Source organism: Notothenia rossii (genome assembly GCF_949606895.1).
Source record: "Notothenia rossii genome assembly, chromosome: 4".
NCBI lineage: Eukaryota > Metazoa > Chordata > Actinopteri > Perciformes > Nototheniidae > Notothenia > Notothenia rossii.
The window spans coordinates 64,299,563-64,327,274 of NC_136902.1; the positions used below are offsets into that span (position 1 = coordinate 64,299,563).

The 27,712-nt window shown below is 41.8% G+C and overlaps 2 protein-coding genes across 6 annotated transcripts in view; both read right to left on the reverse strand.

The window, feature by feature from the left end:
- Nucleotides 1-8,574, reverse strand: part of brip1 (BRCA1 interacting helicase 1) — a 128,060-nt gene extending 119,486 nt beyond the window's left edge. For 3 of the 5 annotated variants that reach the window (XM_079676531.1, XM_079676532.1, XM_079676530.1), the window contains exons 1-5: nucleotides 8,307-8,574; nucleotides 7,978-8,106; nucleotides 4,060-4,171; nucleotides 3,655-3,876; nucleotides 98-243 (exon numbers count right to left, since the gene is read on the reverse strand). In XM_079676531.1, the coding sequence (XP_079532657.1) occupies nucleotides 98-243; nucleotides 3,655-3,876; nucleotides 4,060-4,171; nucleotides 7,978-8,070 (573 nt within the window). In that variant the 5' untranslated portion in view covers nucleotides 8,071-8,106; nucleotides 8,307-8,574. The remainder of the gene's footprint in view (nucleotides 1-97; nucleotides 244-3,654; nucleotides 3,877-4,059; nucleotides 4,172-7,977; nucleotides 8,107-8,306) is intronic. The other 2 variants (XM_079676534.1, XM_079676533.1) reach the window with 2 other exon arrangements.
- A 409-nt stretch (nucleotides 8,575-8,983) lies between these two features.
- Nucleotides 8,984-23,603, reverse strand: ppm1da (protein phosphatase, Mg2+/Mn2+ dependent, 1Da). Its single transcript, XM_079676546.1, has 6 exons — nucleotides 22,968-23,603; nucleotides 21,780-22,008; nucleotides 20,224-20,348; nucleotides 19,605-19,783; nucleotides 12,278-12,502; nucleotides 8,984-11,794 (listed from the first exon to the last, which is right to left on the reverse strand). Exons 1-6 carry the CDS (start codon nucleotides 23,491-23,493, stop codon nucleotides 11,435-11,437), a joined length of 1,644 nt encoding a protein of 547 aa, XP_079532672.1. The 5' UTR covers nucleotides 23,494-23,603; the 3' UTR covers nucleotides 8,984-11,434.
- Nucleotides 23,604-27,712: the final 4,109 nt, after the last annotated feature.

Sequence of the window (27,712 nt, forward strand, 5' to 3'; positions counted from 1 at the left end):
CTTTAACCTTTTCAGCAGTCATTTCAGTATAAATGTACATACAATATGTACAGCAGTATATGCAAAGCTAAAATTCACAAGCTGCATCTACAATTACCGTGTGTTCGGCAGTGCGAAGGCGTTTCCTGTCTGGCTGGAAGTCGTCGTCCTTCTGCTGGTCCGAGCCGAGGAAAGACTGGAACTTCTCAGACAGTCGAGAGGCTAGAGACTTTTTACTGGGCTGCGACTCCTCTGGCAATGGAACTGAAACACAACAAATTAAATAGATACAGATGTTTAGTTAATATATGGATAAATAAAAGATATTAAGTTTGAAAAGTCCTTTCAGTGTAAAAAGGGTCCGGTAGGACAATGTGTATGTCTAGCTCTAAAGACAGAATACAACTTTGAACAGGCAATAGTTCTATTAGAATAGTGATTTACAGAAGTGGTGCATCAACTTGTCTGGTATTTTACGAATCCCTAATGATTTTAATTGTTTTTCAAATCGTTTTCTGCAACAACAAAAGTAAGGAACCAGCAATTCTGGATACTATTTTAAGGAATGAAATGAATGGCTGCTTAAATCTACCTTAGAGGCCTAACATCATTGATTCTGTATTAGGTGTGCATTAACACTCCCTTTAAATTCCTAATTTGATGTTAAGATTGAACAACCAGCAGGATTATCTACTTGAGGCACAAGATGAAAAAGTACTGCCAGTGTTTCCCCTACCATTGTCTTGGCGGGGCGCTGCGCCTTGCCAACGAAGACCCGCTCCCTGCCCGAAATTCAAAGTGTTTTTTTTTTATTTAAAATATATATATATATATATATATATAGCACCAAATTGCAACTGAAGTAATCTATCTACGGTCAGTTTTCACATTGAACATGTGCTCTTTTATTAAATAAACTAAACGTTATTTATCCAATGTGCATGTTTCAGTGTCCACTGCTTTGCGTATTCACATTCTCCCTCCGCTCTGTTTTTATTATGTTTTCATCTCAAGCTGTTATCGTCACGGGAGAAGGACACACACACAGCCTGCCCAGGTGAACGCGCGCGAACGCGACAACGAACGTTGCGTGCGCATTCTAAAAATAGCTCACAGATGGTGAGCAGGTACCGCGGTTTAGAACTACAGTATTGAATTTGACAGAAAACAACAATGAAACGCCAACAGAAGAATAGTCTATTGAGTTGGGTGAAAAAAAAGACAGGAGATGTGAGTTGGTTTATTCAGTAAATTAGCTCAGGATAATTGGATGTTCTGTCACTTGTTGATGTGAGGCTAATGCAGGATTTGCTAGCTTGATGCTACCGGCATTTAGCAGCAGTGACTCAACAAATTGCCTCTTAAAATGTATCGTCAGCAATGTATGACAAGCAGACTGCTTGTTTAATGTTAGACTCACACCAATAGCTCAATATGATCATAACACGATTGCTTTCATATCAGAGATCAGATGAGGTGGAGCTGCCTTCAGCAATAGAGGATGAGGCAGAGAGAAGCAGCAGCAGCAGCACAGGGTTGCAGCAGGTATGTTATATGCTGTAGTCAGGTGATTTAAATGTATCAAGGAAAGGAAGAAGTGTAGGCTACATGATAAGAAGGGAATACAGTTTGAATAAAAGTAGTACAGTGTAAAACTGTACTTTATTACTTTTTAATGTACAAATACGTTGTTACTGTACGATACCCGTTGGGGGGGGGTACCCGAGCAGCACCCTGCCAAGGCAGTAAAGCTAGGGGAAACACTGCCGTGGATCACCTAAAAAAATGCCCACTACATAAATGTATATATTATATTTTAAATCAATAATATTTTAACAAAGTTGTATTTCCATACATTATGCATATTTCATATCAAAGAGATGATGGTCAGTTTTATAACCTATTTTGACCTGTTGCCATTTGAAAAAAGTGTTGTTCGTTGTTCATACAGAAGTGTTCTAAATGTTCCTAATTTTTTGAGTGAAAACAGTTGACAGTGCACAAAAGGCTATCTCAATCCACTGCAAGAGGATTTGACACCAAAACAGATGAAAACAATTTCTATGCTTGCTAAAATTGTGACTGGAGTGATGTCACATCCCTGATCTCAGCTGTGTGAACAGGACTTTTTTTTTTGCATTAAGAAATCTCTACAAATTGATAAAACTCATCTAAAAAGATGGAACACAAAGTAACAGATTTGTTGAGCACCAACTACATTTATTTTTCTAGTAAACCTTGTGTGAATCCAGCAAAACCAAACCAACCAAAAATCTATGTGCCGATATTTTACACATACAGTGGGGCAAAAAAGTATTTAGTCAGCCACCAATTGTGCAAGTTGTCCCACTTAAAAAGATGAGAGGCCTGTAATTTTAATCCTAGGTATACCTCAACTATGAGAGACAAAATGAGAAAAAAAAAATCCAGAAAATCACATTGCCCGGGCGGTGTGTTTGGGATCATTGTCATGCTGTAAGAGACCCAGCCACGTTTCATCTTCAATGCCTTTGCTGATGGAAGGAGGTTGTCACTCAAAATCTCACGATACATGGCCCCATTCATTCTTTCCTTTACACGGATCAGTCCTCCTGGTCCCTTTGCAGAAAAACAGCCCCAAAGCATGATGTTTCCACCCCCATGTTTCACAGTAGGTATGGTGTTCTTTGGATGCAACTCAGCATTCTTTCTCCTCCAAACACGTCTAGTTGAGTTTTTATCAAAAAGTTCTATTTTGGTTTCATCTGACCATATGACATTCTCCCAATCCTCTTCTGGATCATCTAAACGCTCTCTAGCAAACTTCAGACGGACCTGGACATGTACTGGCTTAAGCAGGGGGACACGTATGGCACTGCAGGATTTCAGTCCCTGGCGGCGTAGTGTGTTACTGATGGTAGCCTTTGTTACTTTGGTCCCAGCTCTCTGCAGGTCATTGACTAGCTCCCCTCGTGTGGTTCTGGGATTTTTGCTCACCGATCTTGTGATCATTTTGACCCCACGGGGTGAGATCTTGCGTGGAGCCCCAGATCGAGGGAGATTATCAGTGGTCTTGTATGTCTTCCATTTTCTAATAATTGCTCCCACAGTTGATTTCTTCACACCAAGCTGCTTACCTATTGCAGATTCAGTCTTCCCAGCCTGGTGCAGGTCTACAATTTTGTTTCTGGTGTCCTTTGACAGCTCTTTGGTCTTGGCCATAGTGGAGTTTGGAGTGTGACTGTTTGAGGTTGTGGACAGGTGTCTTTTATACTGATAACGAGTTCAAACAGGTGCCATTAATACAGTTAACAAGTGGAGGACAGAGGAGGCTCTTAAAGAAGAAGTTACAGGTCTGTGAGAGCCAAAAATCTTGTTTGTTTGTAGGTGACCAAATACTTATTTTCCACCATAATCTGCAAATAAATTCTTTAAAAATCAAAACACATGATTTTCTGGATTTTTTTTTTCTCTCATTTTGTCTCTCATAGTTGAGGTAAACCTAGGTTGAAAATTACAGGCCTCTCTCATCTTTTTAAGTAGGAGAACTTGCACAATTGGTGGCTGACTAAATATTTTTTTGCCCCACTGTATATCTCCGCTGGCATTACCATTGTCCTCTGGGGAGACTGTACAAGTCAATAAGAAGAGTTATGCATGTTTCAGAATGATGCAACAATAAATACAAATACTAACCATGTTCAGGTGCTGGAGTCTGCAGCTCTACCTTGTCTTTGCAGGGTGACAAGGTGAGGTCCACCACATCAGCTTTAGGTGGGGTTACAGCTGTGCTCCTGCAGGCTCTGCTGTGGCACACACACCGACAGGGACTGGGAATATCTGACTTCTTACAGTCTCCACAGTTTTTCTCTGGCTGGCTCTTGTCTTTCGCCAGGCTGCCCTCTTCTTGAGCTTTAGCTGTCATCACACAATGAAACAAGCAGATATTAATATTAGTAAAATGGACTATAAGTCTGTACATGGAGTAGGCCTTAAACTTCTGTGTACCAACGTTTTTTTCATTTTTTTTTAGGTCACAAGTAGGACTACTTGCCTATACAATTGCTTTCCATTGTTTCATCTTGGATAAATGAAACTTACCATGCTGAGCCTGCTGCCAGCCAAGGGTGGAGCACAGCAAAGCCAAACTCTTTCCACTTCCTGTCGGACTTTCCAGCAAGCAGTGCTGCCCATTATTCAGCCCTCGTATGATCTGCAGAAAAGGTAGGGACAAAACTGCTAAATGCAAAATCCACACACACACATTGTAGGATTTAAATGATTTCATTCTGAGGATGTTGGTATTTTGTAAAAGCATATTATAAATATAACACCACATAACAGTCTGTATGTACCAAGAATCACATAGACATAGCTACCTATTGCTAGAATGAACTAGACTTGTTGCATCAACCTGTGCCGTTACAAAATGATGCATTATTTTAGATTTAATATGGAACCTGGGGTTTTTCTGTGGGGAGTTGAAATGTTTCGCTGCAATTGTGCAGGTTAAAACATTTTTGATTAAAGTTAGAATGACAACTTATGGATATTTTCTCAAATACACTGTACAAGATGACTGAAACATCACCAAAGCAGATACAACAATATTATTCCTTGCATGACCACCAAATAAATATAATTTATAATAGCACCACTTGCTATGCAGGTCCAGTTAACTGATTAGATGATATTAGGGGTGATGGCAGAGGTGGGAGAAGTACTCATATATTGTACTTAAATGATTTAGAAATACCACAGTCTAGGAATACTCTGTTACAAGTAAAAGTTCTGCTCTGCAAATGTAACTCAAGTAAAAAGGTACAAAAAAGCATTAGCTTCAAAATATACCTAAAATACAGAAAGTAAAAGTATTGATTATGCAGCTTGGCCAATTTTCAAATAATATTTATTATATGTTTTGATTATTATTGATGCATTAATGTGTTTGTCACAGCTGGTAAAGGTGCAGATAGTTTGAATGGCTTTGTATACTGCAGGGTAGCTTGTGGATTTACACCAGGGCCCTTTCTCATTTCACTAATTTCCCCTCCTCGACTCCTCGGTTCTCCGGTAGTGACCCGGAAATGAATTTCAGCGTGCTATGTTGAAGGACATCTAATTTCTCTAAATGCACATCGAGGACCGAGGACCGAGGATCAAGCGTCGAGGAGGCTCTCTGGAGGAGCTCTAACCGAGGATACACTGATGGGTCCTCCACGGTCCCTCCGTGGATGCATTTCCGGCAACAGAGATGTTTCAAAGAGGCGTGACGCACGGCCGGACTTATCTCAGACAATGACATCTCTGCATGCATCCCCTGGATATTATTTTATTAACTGCTTTCATCGTGACGCGATGAAAGCAGTGAGAACAGCTGTGAGGTCCGTGCAGAAAGCAGAGCAGTGTGTATAATATATATCACTCAGTATAACAGGCCCACATTACTCTCTGTATTTGTATGCTTTAGTTTAGTAGATATCTACAAACAAAGAGTTGATATTTTTCTAAAACCATTTAGTGCTTCACATAATAAAAAATAATAAAATAAACATAAAATAAAAATAAAATACACAACGGCTGAAGCCTGATTATGCTTTAGGAGCTAGGTGTGTGTTGTACAGTGTGTGGGGTACAGTGTGTGCGTAGATGCAGCGGACAGACAGGTCTCAGTTGGTTTGGTGTCCTCTGCTTACTTTTAATACTTGTAAATACAACTTTTGGCCCGTAATTTATTTTCCTCATTGTAGCGACCAGATGTGTGGGGGGGGGGGGGGGGGGGATATATCCAGTCTCTGATAGTGTTACGTTATTATGAGAGTGCTCTCATACTTGTTTGATTCTGAAATAGAATATATATATATATATATATATGTATGTATGTATGTGTGTGCGTGTGTGTCCGCATCTGTAGCCTGTTATTGTCTCATTATACCGCACTGTGAATGAATCAAAGTAAATATATAAGTCGTCATGAACACATCTGTCCATCAGACAGATGGCTGCTGTGCCTCCTGTCATCATTAATGGACGTCTCTTTAAAATGACCGCTCAGAGGAGAGGAGTTCATTTCTCTACCCGCCTGCTGCTTCCCCTCCTCTCTCCTCGGGTTCTCCTCCTCGACTCCTCCGCTCGCATCTCCTGTGGGTGGGACTAAGACACGAGGATCGGAGTCGAGGAGGGGAATTAGAGAAATGAGAAAGGGCCCATGTGTAACTAATGTCTTATTTAAGTGTTGATTATATTTCACATCATTAATTCCAATCTGCAAAGTAACAAATTATTGAAGTGGAGTCAAAGTACACTATTGATCTTTGAATTGTAATAGCAAAAAATACTCAAGTAAAGTACTAGTATCTTAATGTTGTACTGAAGTAGTGTACTTGAGTAAATCAGGGTTCCTGCAGGTTTCGCCAACTCAAATTTAAGACTTTTTAAGACCACTTTGAATAGAATTTAAGACCTATTTCACGGCAAGAAAGTATGAAGGAAAATTGCTATGAAAGAAGAAATACGTCCCATAATTACTTACAAAGTAAATGTATTCATGTTCAACATAAGAAAAATAACTGAACATAACAGCATAACAGTACAGAACTGTGTTAGCCAAAAAAGTGTTAATGTGTGTGTCTCTGTGTGCTTGTGTGTGTGTAGTTGCAATTAATCGTATTTTAATCGCAACTACGATTTTGGCCTGCCACAATTACAAAAACAACATAATCGAAAAAAACAATTATTTAGCTTTGCTAGGTTGTGACAGTGACAACATATTTAATCTAATTAATTTGAGTCTAATTTATATTTATTTATCATATTTATATATGTTTAGTAGCTTGTGGAAGTGCGCTCCAAAATATTTGTTGATCTTGTTTATTGGTATTTACTATTTTGATATCATTTATTTAATTAATTTTGTATTACTTTTTCAGTTGAATTATACGTTCTAGGTAATCAACAGTTAAAAAGATAATGTTCAAATTATTATTTGTTTTAAAGTTCAATAAATGGATGTTTTCAAAGTCAATGAATAATCGTATTTAATAATCGTGATATTAATTATTGACCAACATAATTGTGATTATTGCCATAATCGATCAGCCCTAGTGTGTGTGTGTGTGTGTGTGTGTGTGTGTGTGTGTGTGTGTGTGTGTGTGTGTGTGTGTGTGTGTGTGTGTGTGTGTGTGTGTGTGTGTGTGTGTGTGTGTGTGTGTGTGTGTGTGTGTGTGTGTGTGTGTGTGTGTGTGTGTGTGTGTGAGAGAGTGAGAGTAACAAGAGCTATATTCAGAGCTCTGCTGCCTTGGCTACAATCTTTCATCATTGCTGTTGTATGATTGGTGTTTAGCTAGGGTATTTAGCGTCTACAGCACCTCCGCTTTTAGGGCTGACGTAGACCCAAACGTTGCCTGGAGGTCCCCCGGTGTTGTTGCGGGAGCTGCTGCACTAGCTAACGCTGCACTAGTTAACGCTACATTAGCAAAACAAACGCTTTCTTTTGCAAAAGGTGCGAGGGGCTTCAAACACGTTCCCCTCAACTGGTTTCAACCAAGCACTAAATTCGATGTTTTCCAACCAAATACGGTTTAACTTACACTTCCCCATATTTATTTGTAAGTAGATTCGAAGAGACATGAGTTTCTGACTGCCGCTAGCTGAAGCTTGGTTGCTAGGTTACTAGCTGGGTGTTCTCCGATAAGGGGCCGGGGGAAACAAAGTTAGTGATTGCTGGTTCCATGTTGATTTATTTCAATACAAATTGTTGGGGGGAACTGAAAGGCTCTTACCGTACTGGTTACTTTGCAGCCCGGACATTTTCCCCAAAACACATTTTAGACGCGATCGCAACACAGAAGTACCTTTCAAATCCGATCATTTTTAAGACCTTCTAAATCATATTTAAGACCTTTTTTTTGTATTCCTTAAATTCAGATTATCAAATGTAAGACTTTTTAAGACCCCACGGGAACCCTGGTAAATGTACCTAGTTACTTTACACCACTAGATGATGATGGTGTTACTCACTGAATTCATCATAGCCAGCTGGGATGGGTACGCCTTGCAGGGGAAGGTGATCTTCACTCCTCCAATGGTATACTGCACCGAGGGTGAAGCCATGGTCTCTCTGTTCCTGCTTCACAGGAATATCTGAAACTAAAAACATGTCTGATAAATAGAATATCAGCTGAATATAACACATACACGTGTGAACTGTGACAACAGGCCTCCTGTTACAGCAACTCACCAGCTAAGTTATGTTACAGTGAAGCACAACAAACACACTTAAACAACTCAAAGTTAATAATTTGAGGTTTTATTTTCACTTTTTCCTGTCTGTGTAAGTTGTCACCTACCTGAAATTTGAGAGGCAGTCACTTGTTAGCTTAATGCAGTCTATGGCTATTACTGACTGCCATGCCAGGGTTAACGCTAAGTTTTGCACCGTTACTTTGATTTATTAGAGTTACTGCTATACATAGAAAATGGTTAAACCCTTAACTAGTGCTGTCAACAATGCCATGACTGTATGAGAAATCATTCCGGCTAAAACAACCTGTTTAAGTCTACTCAACCCTCCCCATGATTCTTCCCGCTCTGAGAAATCACATTTCAGTTGAAAGGAAGTTAGCCAATAACCAGGCTGTCTTCCTACTGATACTTTCAAAATAAAGTATGTATTAAAAAACACGAATAAGTGTGTTGGAAGTAGAAGCACTTTTTTTGTATTTTCTATCTTAGAAAACTTTGTAACAGATATTCTCCATTGAGAAGGTTTTCAAAATATTGTTAATGTTATCTACTTGTGATAAGTGGCGTTTGTTATGCTTTTAGTTTGAAGGCCTTAGTCTGGCTTGCTGGTCACTTGACGTTTGAGCACAACGGAAGTTTCGTCAGTAAACATCCGCGTGTGGCCCAGGCAAGTCCAGTGTTTTCAGCAGACTTTATCATAATTGATAGTTTCATGCATGAAAAAAACAAGGAATTCCGAGTCCTTACTGAAGCGGTATGGGTTCCAATCTGACAAGAAGGACACACTTCACTTGTTTTTTATTTAAATTAATTTCTATTGTTTTTCACATTTACACTGTACACAAGCACAACCATCTGAATCAGGGATGTCATTATTCTACATGGTAAATCAGTAAACTTAGATTCATTAGAAATCTAAAAAAAACATAGAAAATTCATACAAGGATGAAAAGTAACAGACTGTATGCAGAGGAAACGTCATCATTCCTTATGCAACATGTTTCAACCAGATCCATAGGGCGCTGGTTTCAACCAATCCATAGTGCTAAAAATTCGTGGAAGATATTGTACGAAGCTAAATCTAAAAACATGATCATGTAAGTCTTACTTCTGTCAGTCATTTTTCTCTCACAGTGAATATTTCTCATGAGTCTTTTTATTCTCTAAGAAAACCATTAGAATCAAACAAGGGCACTGCCGGTGTCTGCAAACTCACATTAATGAGAATTCCTTTCTAACAAGTCAAGAATGTTTGATTATTTTACATCAAATATACCACATTTGCTGTGTTATAATATTAGATCCTTGTCCATTCCTATTCCATCCATTTTAGAGATAGAAAAAAAAACTCTTCTCAAGGAAATCAAGTCACAATAATAGTGCAAGAATAGTCTATTAGAAAGTCCATGCATTGTGTATTTACTCAAAAATGAGCCTTGTGCATACGTCAGTAACCATACAACTGAAGCTGCTACATGGGAGAGGGACAATGGCTTGAATGTACAATGGCTTGAATGCTAAAGAAACCTCAGTCAGCCTCTTTCAAAACATCATGTGACAAAGTGATCTGTAGGGACAAATACGCTTAAAATTGAGCATTTCTTACTATTGGGGCATACATCCATCCATATTGCTGCCTCAATATAATTCTGGCAGCACAAATGAATAATGAATTATTATTGTAAACACCTGGTTGTATTGGTCCCTCAGTAGCAAAGGACATTTTTGTTATAGAGACACCAGGATGAGAAAGCAATTAACCAGAAACACCAACTTCTGTATAGGCATTCTTGGAAACATAGAAAATCTCTATTTGATATATGAACGGTTGAAGCTGGCTCAGGGGATGTGATGACATAAAAAAAAAAAAATTGCAATAATTCATAACAAATTCATTATTATGATTAAGTGTGGATCGATCCATTAAGATGCATTGTGCAATCAATAACCTAAAAAAACCTTCAGTTTTTTTAAAACCTCAAGGCAAGATGAGTCAAATACATACACTCAAAGAAGAAAAATGCGACTAACACCTATTACATATATGTATAGATCAATATACAGAATGTAGTAGCTTACTGGTTTGTGACTGTAGAAGCACCTTCTGTTTATATTCAAGATTCATCTCCAGTGATTACATAAAATAATGAGAAGTAACATACATAATTATGTTTTAAAACAGGGTGTGCACACAATGGCATTTGGACAGAGTGTCAAGGAGTTGGAAGATGAGGTTTAGCTCTTATATCATCCAACGATAAAAGCACGTATAAAAAATATATATATTTGCTTTAAATGAAAAGCTTGACTTAGGCAACACTCAACTATAACATGCAATGTGTTCACACCAGCATCATTATTCTTCATACTTTTTTTCTTCTCTTCCAGGAAGAAGTTTTTTATAAAAACACACCAAATGTCTTGTGAAAATGCGCTCACATTAAGCTTAAGGTATTGTACTAGGGCTGAACCAGTCTTACCACAACCTCTATAGCAAGGCTTTGTTTGCACTTTGAGAAACATTAGAAACAGAAATGCCACTGAGACAAGGTTATCAGTGAGAGGCAGCAGGTTTATGTGTAATTCTGCGGTCTGTTTTAGCACACACACACTGTGGTCTGGTTATGCTGCTGGAGAATTGGTGAGACAATAGGCGCATTCACACCGCAGTACTTTCCCACAAAGGTTCATGAGAACTTAGTTCATGAGAACTCTGTAGTTCTCATGAACGCAGATCGCCGTCACACCGGAATAAGTTCCTGGGGAAGGATTAGGCAAATGAAACCGCTGACGGCACGTCTTCTTCTTCTGCTTTGGGTTTACTGGCAGGCCACAAACAACTTCACGGCGTATACTGCCACCCGAAGTCCCCGGCCGGAAGTCCCCGGATTTGGGGACTGTAAAGTAAGTAAGTAAATCGCCGAGTAAATCGCCAGAACACTGACACCTCCTCATCTCCCATGTTTTCTTTTGTGTTGCCATAAGTTAGTCTGTCTGGGTTTGTGCGCTGGGATAATGCTAATGCTAATAATGCTAATGCGAGGATAATAAAATGGCGGCTTCACAAAACTTTTTTTGAGTTTTACGGGGCGGGTTTGCAATCCGCCCAGCCAATCAGACATAGGAACCTTTTTCTCCCACGAAAGTAAAGAGGGTAAAAAAGGTTCTGATGAACTCATTTTAGTTCCGGCTCTTTTTGGTGTGAACGCAAAATTTCGGAACTATATCGGAACTAAAGTGGGAAAAGTACTGCGGTGTGAACGCGGCTATTACTGGACTCTTTCTGTTTTTTCTCTGCGTTGTGCTGCACCAAAGGCAGCCTTTTGGCAGTCCTGCGCCGAGCCTTCTTAGCCGACGGGCTTGATGATGATGATCGTTGAAGAACTCTTTTTCTGTTGAGGGTCCTGCCGCCAACTGTCCTGTCAGTGGGACTGGGAACCTCAGAACTACTTTTTGGACAGAGTGGATTGAGGGTGCTTGGGCCCGACACATTCATGAGATACAGGCTGTTGCTTCCTGAGAGTCCGTCCTGTCGCTCCAAAGTAGGGAGGAGCTCACACATGGCAGAGGGAGTGTCTTCCTTTAGAGGTCGCTGCAGGGTAAAAATAACATTAATGATTACCTACATAGCTCATAAAAGTGGATAATTCACCTTCTTACTTTTGATTAATCCCCGACAAAAAAATTGCAGTGACACGAACTGACTGAGGTGTATTATTACTCGAGAACCTTTGTACACTTAGCCATGATACTGTGTTTAAAACTTGTAATTACATTTTGTCAGCGTTTCAGTAATTTATCTTGCCAATAAAGTGGTGCAAGAATGAGTCCTATAACCGTGAATAATCATTGATTCCGGTTCCCTTGGTTGGTTTGATGCCAAAATATATAAGGCCTGTGGTTAACAAGCTTAAAAATATTTTTACGTTCAAAAAATTAAAATGATCGTTGTTCCACTCTGTAATGTCTCAATATCACACACTGTGCTACTGTATGAAAACGTTTCGGGGTCTTTGTCATCAATGTTTTAATTCGGGATAATTTATTTATCACAAAAATGTAAAACCCTGCTTACCTGAAGGAGAGGAGTGCCAGCGCGGGACATGGAGGTGGGAGGACACTGGGATACCTTGGCCAGGTCAAGCAGCACCTCCTCATGGTGCAGCGTGTCTTGGGAGCTCCCGGGGTCCTGCAGGGTGATCACGATTGCGCTGGTGTTGTCAGCACGCAGCATGCGTTGACGCCATCGCAGCAGAGCATGGCTGACCAGCTGCCGGGCACTGGATACACCACACGGTGCCTGCCGCATAGAAGATGTTGTTACATATACAGTCTGCTATGAGATAAACATTACTCAAACATGGCTACAACATTTTAGGAAGTTAGTCTAGGAAGCCATCCATCAATGATGTTGCAAAATTATATCAGATTAAGAGCATCCTACTCTTTACACAAACAAGTCCTATTTTTCGCCAGGACCGCACAGTTAACTCTGGGAAAAGTAAAGGAGGTGGTGTGTGCATCATGATTAATAATAACTGGTGCACAGATATGAGGATTATTTCTTTCGGACTGTTCCGCTTATTTAGAGCACCTCATGATCACATGCCGGGCTTTTCACCTGCCGAGAGAATTTACATCTGTTTACAGATTACAGCAGTATATTCCGCCACTCGTCGACAACAACACGGCACTCAATCAGCTGTTTGGTTTTATCGACAAGACCGAGACTTCACGGCAAGAGGCGGCGTTCGTTGTGGCCCGGGGATTTCAACACCGCTAACATGAAGGAGGTCCTGCCGAAGTACTACCAACACATCAGCTTCCCGACGCGCGGGGGAAACATACTGGACCATGTTTATTCCCAGGGCTGCACATGACTGGTGCGCAGGTGCGCATGCGCACCTCCGCCAAAAAAGAGTACCGTGTTATTTGAAAAAAGGCGCATTTGCGTACCAACATTGAGAGAGAGAGAGAGAGGGAGAGAGAGAAGGGAGAAGAGAGAAGAGAGAAGAGAAAAGAGAAAAGAGAGGAGAGAGAAGAGAGAAGAGAGGAGAGAGAAGAGAGAGAGAAATATATTTGCGAGTTGCATATGAACCTATGATATGAACTCAGGGCCGGCCCGTAGCACTGGCGTAATAGATGTTCGCTTAGGGCGCCAGATCTGTTGAGGCGCTGCGCTGGCAGCTCTGGGAGGGAAAAAAACATTTTTGACCGTTGGTGTTCATCCTAATTTTCGGCCTTGATGTAACAATATTCATAATTAAGTAAATGTAACACCCTTTTCACCCCGGTTACACGTTTCCTTTACACTGTACGATGGGCGCTGTAAGTGATGAAAATGGGGGATGTTGGCTTATCTGGCGCCCGCAGCTCACAGCCAAAATGCGAGTGAGAGAGGGAGGGTGCACCGGTACCGGCGCTGTTGTTATTAGAATCTGGTGTTAGCTGCTTTAACGGATATAAGAAGAAGATGTTTCTACAATAATGTGGAGGGAGAGTCCTTTCCAGTCAGACTGAGAGGCTGATAACTACAGCTCAGTGAGGTAAAGGACTCTTGAGTGTTTAGATAGTTAACTTTAGTCTAAGTTCAAACGGTTTGTTCACAATTTATGTAAACACATATTTCCAAGGCACTCCTTTATAATTATTGGAATAAACAGGTTTGAAATCATTCCAATGTATACTATAGGACAGTAATCCAAAACAATGCATAAATAAATGAATGTTAAGGTAAAATAAGATATGAATGAACAACATAAATAAAATAAGTTACATGAATTTGTTATTGGCTATGGTAGGTTATTGGTTATGTTCACATACTTATTTGATTACATCCACTTTTCTAAGATGACAACAGAGACTTTCGACCCAAAACCAGCAGCTAATCGCAGACTCAACCAGAGAGAAAGTAGTAGGCCTACATCATCAGCTACCATGTCTGACAGAGAGGAAGACAGTGAGGAGAACAGTCAGGAGGGTAGTGATGACAGCTTGTAGGATTACTGGTCATGCTAATGTTGTCTTGTGTTCACCTCTGCATGTGTGTTCTGTGTTCACCTCTGCACGTGTGTTCAGTGCCGTGTGTCTGGCAAATAAAGTCAAGACCCCCACAAAAGTTACGGTTTATTTCATTTTAAGGATGAGTACCAAGCAACATCTCCAGGTGCTCCTTTGAGAACCAGGGCAAAAAAGTTATGTGCACCCCTGTTTATTCCCCTTCTCGACATGGATATAAGGCTCTCCCTTGCCCTCCCTTCGGCAAATCAGACCACATCTCACTGCTGCTGCTGCCTGCTTACAGGCAGAAACTCACGGGACAGACCGGTAACAAGGACAGTACAGCGATGGAGTGAGGAGTCAGATTCAGCTCTGTAGGATTGCTTTGCATCTACGGAGTGGAGTGTGTTTGAGGACAACAACATCAACACACACAAGGACACGATCATCTGCTACATTAGGAAATGCATCGATGACATGGTACCGAAGGTTTTTGTACGAGCATTCCCGAATCAAAAGCCTTGGATAAACGGCGAGGTGCGTAGCAAACTGAAAGCGCGCACTATCGCGCACAGAGCTGGAGATTTGGAGGAGTATAGGGAATCTAGGTATGAACTCTGGAGAGCCATCAGCATTTTGAGCCTGTATCCCTTTCTTCTCTCTCGGATGTTGTGGTCAAGCACCTGCGGCCGACAAACTGCACCTCAGGCAGCATTCCCTCTCGCCTTCTCAGAGATGTTTCGAATCAGTTGGAGCAAGTGTTTTATTGCTTGTAAACACCTCTCTTAGCTCAGGATGTGTCCCAGCTGCCTTCAAACATGCCGTGGTGCAGCCACTACTTAAAAAGAAAAATCTCAACCCCTCCACTCTCGCAAATTGTAGGCCCATCTCCCAGCTACCTTTTTTATCTAAAGCCCTGGAGCGAGTAGTCTATGTCCAGCTACAGTCGTTCTTAACCACACATGGCATCCATGAAAAGTTTCAGTCTGGCTTCAACCAATGCACAGTACTGAAACAGCCCTTTTAAGACTTTTAAATGATCTGCTCCTAGCCGCCGACTCAGGTAGCCCAGCTGTCCTGGTGCTGTTAGACCTGACTGCTGCCTTTGACACTGTGGACCATAACATCCTGTTGTCACGGCTTGAACAGTCCGCAGGCATCACAGGCTCTGCCCTTGCATGGTTCAGGTCCTACCTGACAGACCGTAGCTTCTCAGTGCAGCTAGGTGCCTTCTCCTCTGCCAAAGCCCCTCTTACCTGTGGGGTTCCCCAAGGCTCGATCCTGGGCCCCATCCTTTTTCTACTGTACATACTGCCCTTAGGATCAATTCTCACAAAACACAATATCCCCTTTCATTATTACGCTGATGATGTAGAGATCTATTTGCCTCTCAATCAAAATGTCAACTCACTACAGCAGTTGATGGACTGCTTAACAGAGATCAAATCTTGGCTTAGCCAACATTTCCTCAACCTCAACGAGAGCAAGACCGAGGTCATCTTTTTTGGACCCCAACCTCCAGCCTCCCCAGTTGATATTCTGGGCTCCCTCAATAAAAACATCCTCCCCTCTGTCATGAACCTTTGAGTGACCTTCAAAAGTGCATTTAAATTTGATAAGCAGGTCAGCAACGTAGTCAAGACCTGCTTTTTTAAAATACGACTATTGGCCAAGACCAAGTCGTTTTTATCTTTTAAAGACCTAGAAAAGGGTTATTAACGCCTTTGTTACCTCGAGACTGGATTACTGCAACGCTCTGTATGTGGGTATGGACCAGGCCTCAATTAGACGCCTGCAGCTAGTTCAGAACGCAGCAGCACGTCTTCTCACTGGCCATAAAAAGCGTGACCACACCACCCCAATTCTGCCCTCATTACACTGGCTTCCAGTTCGGTTCAGAATAGATTTTAAACTCCTTTTATTTGTTTTTAAAGCCCTAAATGGGCCGGCTCCGGCCTATATAGCCAAACTCCTCCATCGCTACACCCCAGCCAGAGCCTTAAGGTCGGCTGACCAGCTGCTACTGATAGTGCCCAAGACCAGACTCAAAACCCGAGGGCACCGAGCATTCGCAGCAGCGAGCCCTAGGCTCTGAAACACTCTGCCCCTCCATGTGAGGTCGGCCCAGACCCTGGGGCTTTTTTAATCAACACTAAAGACTCACTTCTTCTCTCTGGCCTTCTAGCCTTTTTCTTATCAAGCTCCACTTTTGTGGAATCAGCTTCCAGTTTGTGTTCGGGCGGCCGACAGCCTATCCGTTTTAAGAGTACGCTTACGACCTTCCTATTTGACAAAACTTATAGCTGATAAAATAATCTAATAAGAGTGCATTGACGTAGACACACTGTGCCTCTTCACCTACATTTTGGTTCTTGCTCTTTCACTTAAATCCTAAAAACTTATATTTAAAACTAAGGTTATTACTACTTCTCATTCTTCTAAATCTTTTCTTTCTCTACTTCTCATACTCTCTACTCCTGTAATCTATTTTTTCTATTTTCTCTTTATCCAAAACCTTCTCCCTCTCTGACCTCTCGAGGTTTTATTAGAGGGTGACAGGTTTGCAGAGTGACTTATTCCAGCCGGGGAGTGTTATGGCCGTATTCACAGCTTACCTCCTTACCTCTCATCAATTCCAACAAAGGCTCCAGCGGGGACCTTGCTCCCTGCGTGTGCCTCTCCACCTGTTTCTTACTCTCTTACTTGCTACCGTTTTCCCTCAACCTATCCTAAGGAAGTGCTTGTTCTCCCTTCTGTCTGTGTCTGTGTATTCTCATGTTCCGATTAACCAAGCCTCCCCCAAATGTTCTTGTTTTGTGTCTATATCTACGTCGGGATCCGGAGTCGAGGCTGATCCTCCTGCTGTGGTCCTGTGCCCTGGATCCCCTATCCTGAGTTCTGGATTAAGTCGTGGACTTCGGGTCGTGGCTGGGCCTGTCTCTGCGGTCCTGCCTGGGTCTCGTCATGCTGCTTCCCTGATGGCTCCCACAGGATTGTTTTTGACATCTTCGTGGATTCATCTTCTTATTATAGACACATGCATTTCCAAACATTCGGTCTACCTACGCTGTAAAATGTATTATCTCTTTGATTTACACACGGCATCTATTGCACGTCTGTCCGTCCTGGGAGAGGGATCCCTCCTCTGTTGCTCTCCCTGAGGTTTCTCCCATTTTCCCCTTTAAAATGTGGGGTTTTCTCCGGAAGTTTTTCCTTGTACGATGTGAAGGTCTAAGGACAGAGGGTGTCATTTTCTCATACTGATATTCTGCACAAACTGTGCTGTTGTATTTGCTGTAAAGTGTCTTTACTGTAGGATATTTTTTATTATTATATGTACAGCACTTTGGCTCGACCAAAAATCGTTTAAAAATGTGCTATATAAATAAAACTTGATTTGATTTGATTTGAGTACAAAAAGACAGCACAAAGGGAAGGTGGAATCTGACTTCAAAGGCTGTAACACCCGGAACATGTGGGACAATAATAAACAATAACAATACTACAGAGGAGCAGCGGGGGGTGCTGCGGGAGTGTCTGCGTGCGCATCTCTCCCAGATGAGCTGATGAACAGTTTTATTTGCTCGCTTTGAGAGCAGCCAAACGGGGGGTGCAGAGAAGGTTCAGGAGCCCAGCCCTTTTGTTTTAAACAGGGCAGATGTGTGTAAATCCTTTAAAATGGTTAACCCACACAAGGCTCCTGGACCTGATGGCATCCCTGGCCGTGTTCTCAGGGTGTGTGCAGTTTAGCTGGCAGAGGTGTTCACAGACATCTTCAACAGGTCCCTGCTGCAGTCTGTAGTCCCCACATGCTTCAAACACTCCACCATCGTTCCTGTCCCCAAAAAAACAATAATCACCAGCCTCAACGACTACCGCCCAGTAGCACTCACCTCCATCATGATGAAGTGCTTTGAGCGGTTAGTCAAAACCTTCATCACCTCCCCCCTCCCTGACTCTCTGGACCCCCTGCAGTTTGCCTACAGAGCAAACAGGTCCACAGACGACGCCATAGCCCTCACCATCCACACTGTCCTCTCACACCTGGACCAGAGGAACACATATGTGAGAATGCTGTTCATTGATTACAGTTCAGCCTTCAATACCATTGTGCCCTCCAAGTTGGCCATCAAGCTCAGAGACCTCGGGCTCAACAGCGCCCTCTGTGACTGGATCCTGAACTTTCTGACGGGCAGACCCCAGCCAGTGCGGGTGGGAAACATCACATCCTCCACCCTGATCCTCATCACCGGAGCCCCTCAAGGCTGCGTGCTCAGCCCTCTCCTCTACTCCCTGTTCACTCACGACTGCGTGGCCACACACAGCTCCAACACCATCGTGAAGTTTGCTGACGACACAACAGTCATCGGCCAGATCACCGAGACGGCGTACAGAGAGGAGGTCAAAAATCTGACACCTTGGTGCCAGGATAACAACCTCCATCTCAACGTCAGCAAAACAAAGGAGCTGATTGTGGATTACAGGAAGCAGCAGAGAGAGGGACACGCCCCCATCGCCATCAATGGGACTACGGTAGAGAGAGTCAGCAGCTTCAGGTTCCTCGGTGTCCACATCACTGAGGACCTGACATGGACTCTTCACACCACCACAATCACCAAAAAAGCTCGACAGCAGCTCTTCTTCCTCCGCAGGCTGAGGAGGTTCAACATGGACTCCAGGATACTCTGCAACTTCTACAGGTGCACCATAGAGAGGATAGAGAGGATGCTGATCTTCTACAGGTGCACCATAGAGAGGATCCTGACCTTCTAAAGGTGCACCATAGAGAGTATCCTGACTGGCTGCATCACGGCCTGGTACGGCAGCTGCACCGCCCTCAATCGTAAGGCTTTACAGAGGGTGGTGAAAACTGCACAGAACGGAGCTGCCATCCATGGAGGACCTTTACTCCCAGCGGCTCAGGAAGAAATCCCTCAGGATTATAAAAGACCCCCATCACCCGAGCCACAAACTGTTCCGTCTGCTGCCGTCTGGCAGGCGCTACCGCAGCATCCGGACTAAAACCATCAGATTCAGGGACAGTTTCATACCACAGGCAATAAGACTGCTAAACACCTGAAACAAAATCTGTTAAACACCTGAACTATTGAAACAACATCCATAATATTCATCTGGCTGCTACTTAGAAATTATGTATCTATTTACCTGATATATCATATTCCAATAACTTGCATATAGACTCTTATTGCACTTTCTTTTTTTTTAATTTATTTTTGTATTTACTATTTACTTGCACTATATGTTGCTGTTTATCTGTGTTTTGTGTTGCACTGTTGGAGAAGCCTGTGACCTAAGATTTTTATCGGCATAACTACACTGTAGCTATATTTGTATGACTAAATAAAGAACCTTGAACCTTGCTATTGTAGATCTCCACTCACCGTTGCCTCGTTGTTCTGACACATGGAGATGGCGTCTTGAGGTGGTACCATGTTCCACAGACCGTCGCTGCCCAGGATGATGTAGCGGTGTTTTTTGGGGTCAAGGATCATCACACTAGTGTCCGGCTCTGGTGAAACCACAAATTCCCCGCTGTAGAAGTCATAGCTCCACAGATCACCTGTTACAGAAAAGGAAACTTAGCTGAAAGCACCACTGGACCTAACCCTCAGTCCATGGGGACTGGCTTGCTTATCTATACATTCTCTATAAACATCTAATTGAAAAAGAGCAAGTGTCGGTGTCAAATTGTAGAGCATTTCAACAACTGTATGATGGAAAGCTTTAACACATTTTGTAAGAATGCAAATAAAAGAGAAATCATTAATGAAATTGCATTTTTTTTTCTCTGGCACAAGTTATCAGTCCCCAATTTCCTCATTGACATCTTCCTTTTAAGTACATTAAAGATCAACTGTTATTGTCCATTGGGGGTTCAAAACCTCTAGCTCATTATTATAAACACGACTTATAGTACTGATAGTTTGTAACTTTTCTATAACATGACCCAAAACATGCATTAATTCAGGCCACCGAAATAGGGGCTTGTTATTTTCCTACCTAAAGCACGGGCTACTGCCAAGAATGGGATATTGTCGATGACGGTGCTCCTACGCACTGGGCCGTTGTGGCTCAGCCTTGGCCTTTTCCAGACAACCCGGTTCACTCCAGATTTCTTGATAACACTGAAAGCAGATGGAGGAGGGAGGAGAAGAAGAAGAGGTAAGCTGCCACATTTGAGGTATTCAAACATTTCAGAAAGCATCTTTAGACATTATTGCAAAACTGCAATTACGTGGATTAGACTAAGCTAACATCAAATAAGGCACACAGAGATAAATATAATTAATTATAATGTATATAAATATGTCCACTTCTACGTTCAGATTTTCTTACTTCCTACCGAGCAAGTCAAAGAAAATAAAAGCTCAACCCTGATAGCCAAGGCTGGATATTTTGCATTAAATGTAAGCAAAACATTTTTGTTGTAAAGCCATCAAGGGACCTATCATACAAAAACATCTTATCAGTAGACATGCCACAGACAGTATAAAGGACCTTATTTCTTGAGACAGATAACATGATTTGATCTGCTATTGTGCAAAAAATAAGCTTTCTTTCGCCTCTTTGTTGTGGATTGGACAGGGCTGGTGGGGGTTGTGAGAATAAACAAACTGTTACAAGACAAGCGTGTGTCTGGTCAAAGAAACATAGTTACATTTACTCAGAATTTCAACCGCTATGTTGTGTATTAACTTTACAGCCAATTAGCAACACGATTTTAAGAATGTTATTGTTTTGTGTTCTGTGCAATTAGATGCTTGAAAATAAGTTTACGAATGCAGGAAGTACACTACATAAGAGACACTATACCATTACAACAGACGTTTGTATGCATGTGTATTTGTGTGTATCCGGACTTTGGTTAGAAGAAGAAGAATTGGAGGGATGAAACCCTCTTTAATGGTCACACATGCAGAGCACACAGCACACACAGTGAAATGTGTCCTCTGCTTTTAACCCATCCTAGTACCAGGAGTCTAGTACTAGGAGCAGTGGGCAGCTATTGTACAGCACCCGGGGAGCAATGGGAGTGGGGGGGGGGGTGTCCGTTGCTTTGCTCAAGGGCACCACGGCAGGGCAGGAGGTGAACTGGGACCTCTCCAAGTAGCAGTCCACAGTCCATATTTAGGTCTGGTCGGGGACTTGAACCGGCGACCCTACAGCTCCCAGCCATAAGATTGCAAATAGATACACATCAAAATCCTGAGTCTCATCACACATTGTAGAAAAATGTATGTGTGTGTGTGCGTGCGTGCGTGCGTGCGTGTTGGACATGTTGCATGACCATCCATAATAGCTGTTATATGTGACTTTATCATTACACATTTAACAGGGCTTTGCCTTTATTGGAGCTCTAAAATGATTACAGGAGCTTTTGCACGCATAACGATTTGACTGTAGTGCTTCTAACATAAGTTTGTGCAGCACAAATTGTGCATAGACTTGTTTTGAAACCCAAAAAGCAGCAATGCAAGTACATACAGAGCAGGCACTGCGCTAGTTTTAAAATAATGAAGAGACAGGATGTGTTGTGGCTGTGGGTTGAGTCTTACCTTCCTCCCAGACCTTCAATACGCTCCCTCTCTCTTGGTAGTTCAGGTTTGTGGTCTTGTGTGACTTCCACAGCTCTGATGAATGGGACTGAGGGGTCATCCTGGACCCCTAAAACCACTGCTGAATCCCCAACATGGGCCACATACATGCGGTTCCCTCGGATGACCACGACGCTGGCTGTGGTGCCCGATGTGCTGGGAAGGCCTGTGAGCGTCTTTGGCCATTCAGCTGAGAAGATTAAATGTAGAACATTGTTGTTAATTTTGACCTTTACTGCAAATAAACGGCTCACTTCTTATTTCCCTGGGTTACACTGCACCACAAACAACAGCACAGCATTTTTTGTATTTATCTATTGCTAATCTCTATCATTGATTGTTTGATTAATTGGCCTGATGACAACATTGAAGTATGTCGTGGAGCAAGTCTTTCCGATGTAATCAGTGTTACTGACATGCGCTTTAGAGACACTGTGCCTACACACCTTAATTGACCAGCTGTTGAACAGCTGACATGCCCAAGCATATCCAGGGAGACAGCCTGTGTCTCTATGTTATAGCACCTACTGGCTAATTCACGATTCAATAAGTTATTTAATGGGTAATAATGAAACATTTAACCGTAACAAAATATAACTATAACAGCACACGTTTCTTCAGTCCTAAAAAACAATAGAATATTGCTTGACTACTTTACTAACTTGTGAACAGACTTCTGAATTCGTACCATAGACTGTATATATAAAGATTCGTACATGGGGCAGGTTTTGTCTTTGAACCCGGTGGCCAATGCTAACTTTGTCAGCTGTTGTGCTTTTGGTTGCTCAACTCAGTGCCGTATACGGCGCTGGCTCAACTGTTAAACCAATTAATAATGTATATTTAAAAAGCAAAATAAACTAAGGCTAAACGTAGTTGCAATTGGTCTAGGTCAGCCTATTTTAATTTTTTTTTAAAAGACAATCAAAGACTTGACTGAGCCCATTGAGTCTCCTTGTTCGGCTTTCGTAGGGGCAAGCTCTACGAAGAAGTAGCCATAAAACTTTCTGATGTGCTAACGTTAGGCCACAGTCCTGTTGTGAGGTTTGTGATGTTCATGCTACTCAAACAGAGGGAGAGGAACATAACAATGGACGGTATTGAAAGTTGATAACATTATTTGACTACACAGTACAGTGTTACGCTTACGTAGTTTTTTCCACATAGCATGGTGACAAGCTACGAATCCTTTGCGTATTGCAGAGCAGACCTCCTGGTCACAGTCGGACCAGAAGCCCCGCTGTCTCTTCAGGGACTCCCAAAGATAGTCCCGTGCAAACTGCGCTGCCTCGCGGCCTCCATGCCCATCGAACACCGCGAAGAACGCCACGGAGCGGCGGGACGGACCGGAGGGGCTCTGCTCAGCCCGCGGCGGGCTTTGACCTCCTGGTAAAGATGTTTTCAATAACACACATTGGTCCGTCGTATGCACAGTTTCACACGTTGCATCTGAAACCGGTGGGGGGGTGTCTGGTTCATCAATCTGGTGCTGATGCGTGTCCTTAGCCGGAGAACTGACCATAAAGTCTCCCCCATTGATGTCTTCTGCCTCACCCGGGCTCTGTTCGTCTTCTCCCGGCTTGGGCTCTACTATGACCTCGGTCACATCTTCCATGTATTTCCTGCCTCCTTGGTCGGTAAAAACACTCACTCGCATCAATAACCCGTTTTCCATCTTTAGATAAGTCGGTTTCCAATTTCCCGGTACTGTTTACATGTAAATACTAAGAGAGTGTAGTTTATTGCAGCTATGCGTCCTGCCTTTGTTTATATCCGTTGACGTCACAATCTCTCTTCTTCTAGCACGTGGACGTGGCAGGGCCGATGCAGTTGTTGCCCTCTAGAGGTTGGCCCCACTGGGTCTATTCAGTTCTAAAGGATTGTAATCTCACAACTATTAACACAATTATATCTCCAGGCCTATTTGTTATTAATCTGGATAGTACGTGTAGTAACAAACACACCAGGCGTGCTTTCAACTGAGTTAACCTCTCATAAGCATAACTATTTTTCTTATCTATAATGTGTCATTTAAAATACATTTTGTTTCATTTTATCCCTTAAGACTGAGAGCTTATGGACTTAGTATAATATTATTTTATTTTTTGTAAGCCATTTGTTGTTAAACCTCTTTGTTTTCAATTCAATTTTGAGAGATAAAAAGAGGTTGCTCCTTGACCACTATCACTTAAGTTAACATATGGATGGACCAAACAAGTGTAAGTGCTGGTTGAGGCTATAAGAACAATGCAGAATACCTATAGTGGATCAACTCTAAATGACGAAGAGAAAGGAAAAAAACATTAAGTGATGATGTATCAAGGACTTCAAAAAGAGATTGCCTCTCCAGCATATAAAGTATAACGCTACATGCAAGCCCCTGGTAAGCATCAAGAATAATAATAAAAAAGGGCCATGTTTGCAAAGAAAGCACTGTTAAACAGGGTTCATTGATGATATCACTGACATACTGAAGCAGCAGATGTATACACAAAAACACTAACTCTCAGGGACGTGCACAGGTACGGGCTAATGTTGCCCGGGCAATGGCCCTTTTGTCCTTTTTGGCTGACCTGCCCCTCTGGAGAGAGCAAGAGGTTGTTTTTTTTCTGTTCTGGCCGAATCAAAATGATAAGCCCACAATTAGTATTGTAGCGTCTCGCTGCGATAAAACACACCTTGGGTGTTTCCCAATGTCGTGGACACTTCCTTGGTAGGACATGTCTTCCGAGTCACTTCCTTCAGAAGCGAGGCAAGAATCCTTCCTAGCCTCAGAAAATGAAGAATGGTGGAACAGGCTAACAGGTGTGCAGGTGTGCATCATATGCGAGGCCCCGCCTTAAATGGAACGCGATTTCCGCCAAAGATTTGGAAATTGGTCCGTGCGCAAAGCATTGTGGGGCATCGGTAGAATTCCAAGAAGCCTGGACATTGGAACAGTCCTTCGGCGAGACTCGATGACGTAGCATCCTTGAAATAGTGGCTCTGGAGCATCCTTCCTTGACATTGAGAAACAACACTTGTCAGCGCTGTCAACTGCCCCCAGTCACGTGACTTGGTTTACAATCTGACAGCTGAAAGCAAAGGACAGCCCTCTGGCCTCATAATATGGCTATGGTGATCATACCAAATGCCCGCCTGGCTTTGGTGGCAAATCCCCGGGTCAATCTGTCCCCGGAAATGTCCCTGTTTTTAAATATGCTTCAATTGATTTTGAGTTGTTCTCATGTGGCAGTTAGAGTAGGGGACAAACCAGGGGCAGGGGCGCCGGAAGCAGGGGGGCCAAGGGGCCATTGGCCCCCCCACTTTACAGCCCTGCCCCACGTTTTCGCAGCGGCAGATGGAACACATTGAGGAGATGATAAGACAATCTCATTAGCTTCAGGCAGCAACAGAGGCTCGTATATTGCATTAGGTAAAATAAAGCAGGCAAACATAACAGGAAGAATATGTACGTACATTTGAATCCAATCAAATAGGACATTGTCACACCATTCAAATGTATCCATTTACATTTCCTTGCAAAAAAACACTATAGGCTAGTATTACTATTAAGAATGACTATAGAAATACCACAAAAAAACTATCATTATTTTTATAGTTATTCTATGTTGTTTTGGAACTATTTATTGTAAAGAGAGCAAAAGATATATATCACTTGGCCAAGGACTCTGTCACGTCATAGAATTCACAGACAGCAAAGCTGTAATCTGACAGTCTATTTCCGGACAAGAGCCTCGAACCTCGTGCGTGCATACATTTTTATTACACAGGCCGTTGCCCGTACATTTACGATTGGTCAAGACTAGCTGAAGAGATACCATGGTTTAGACTTGGTTCTCTTTGGTAGGTGCACAGACTTAGAAAAAAGTCTCTTGGCAACACGATCCTCCTATCAGTATTTGGCCGGCCTGTGGAAGTCCCTCCCTACTCTGGCGATCATACATCATTTGTTTTTTTCTGAAGCTTTCTGCAGATATAGTGGAATCTTCATAATGCTGCTTCCTAGCTATGTGTGGGAGCGAAGCTCCCATACTACTCAAGGCCGGAGTGATGTCCTGTTTATGAATAACCCTTTGTATTCTGCCAGTGCCTGCACCTGACCTTGCTACTCTGTTATTGCAGGCTAAAACTTTCTTATGAGACTTTTCCCTTTGTTTTTCTATCCAATCCATCAAACCTTGGGATTGGTGATCTTGACTATTTATTTTATAGTCATAGCAATCTCATGAGCACAAAAAGCATATCATGTAATAATAAGAATCCCTCTTGTAATGTTATATAAAAATAGCCTCCACAAATCCCTCCTTTCACACCTTTTTAGGTGTGAATCTAATCTACGTCTATTTTTTCTTTTTACTGCGTCTCTGGTGTAATTTATGAATCTCTGCTAGTTATATTAGATATAGTTCATCCCATCCACATCCTTGTTGATTGTGTGACAGAGGAATATTAATTCAAAACCTGCTGATATTTGATTTCTATCTTTAAACTCATCAGGAGGCAATCTAATGCTGTCTTTAGCTAAAAACTCCCTCCTAGGACCATTTAGTTTTGCAGTCTGGGTTGTTCTGCAAGTATGGTTAATTTACGATTGAGTGACAGCCCTTTGATTGTTCATAAGATATTCTAGTACCATTTCATACTTTCACATGTCAAACGCATGCTCTTTCATTTACACTTTTCGCTTTAAATCTTCCATTCTCTTCATCTTAATTTTCTTATCTCTGTAAATTATAAATGGTGTGCTTATTATTTCTAATGTTAATGTTTTCTAAATAAATGTTAGACCTCCTAATTGCCAGTGCAGCTTCAGAATCTTAATACTTGGACTGTGTCAACTAAATAAAACTCCAACATTTAGGTGAACTAAATAACATATTTCAGTAGCTCTGAATTTCTGACAAGCATCTGTGTTATTCTTAAATCAAATCCTTGAAATTCTATTTAAAATCTAATAATGAACTGTCAATGTTTCTGGTAAACACACTAATGTTATGGATTCAATAACAACTAAAATCATGATACTGTCAAAGTGCATGGATTGCACCTGGCAATACTGCTTCTACCTGTCAGTGCTTCGATATTATCAAGCGGAAAAAATGAATACAGAATTCCATCATACTGTCATCAAATGTCTTTCTATTGTGAATTTAAATTGCCCTTGTGCAACTAGTCTTGAATTCATTTCTATTCCCATAATGACCTAAACAATAAAGTATATGGCTTTTACTTCTAATTATTTACCAGGCTAGAGACAGGATGTTGTCTAAATTAAATTATGTCTCATTACATTATAATGTTTTAGCTTTTAACTAAACAGTAATATGTTACTTCTACATTTCAAACCCCACTTAATATCTGTTAAAAAATCCACATTACAAAATGGTTTCATTATCACAGGTCAACTTCTTTGGTATTCCCATTCTGGAATTACATCTCTCACAGTAGCCCCTTGGCCACTGCTTCTGCATCTGCGTTACCTGTTATAATTCAATCAATATTTAGAAACATGTCAACATTCATCAAACAGTATCTTATAGACATGGAGCAGGTTCATTCTAAAACTGTCAATCAATGGTCAGATTGAACATCCGAGTTGGGGCGGCAGGTTTCTTTCAATCCCTAAATGAAAAATGTAGATTGTGAATTTTACAGCCATGTTGATATAATACATTATATACACACACTCCCCCTTTTTACACATGAACTCATGTGTAACACAATCCTGTAATGGGGAAGAAAACCTTCAGGTGATCAATCACAAATGTACATCCATTATTTTCCAGAGTAAACACTCCAGTGAAAATAAGTGTTTCTCTCCATCTTTCAGTCCTAAAAGAAACAGAATCTTCACATTTTAGTTTGAGCTTCACATTTTGCAAACCGCCACT

Coding starts and splice junctions, on each gene's coding strand:
- ppm1da (XM_079676546.1), bottom strand. CDS start 23,493: ATGGAAAACGGGTTATTGATGCGAGTGAGTGTTTTTACCGACCAAGGA. Junction 22,009..22,967: donor TGCTATGTGGAAAAAACTAC/GTAAGCGTAACA, acceptor TAATCTTCTCAG/CTGAATGGCCAAAGACGCTC. Junction 20,349..21,779: donor ATTGAAGGTCTGGGAGGAAG/GTAAGACTCAAC, acceptor ATCTGCTTTCAG/TGTTATCAAGAAATCTGGAG.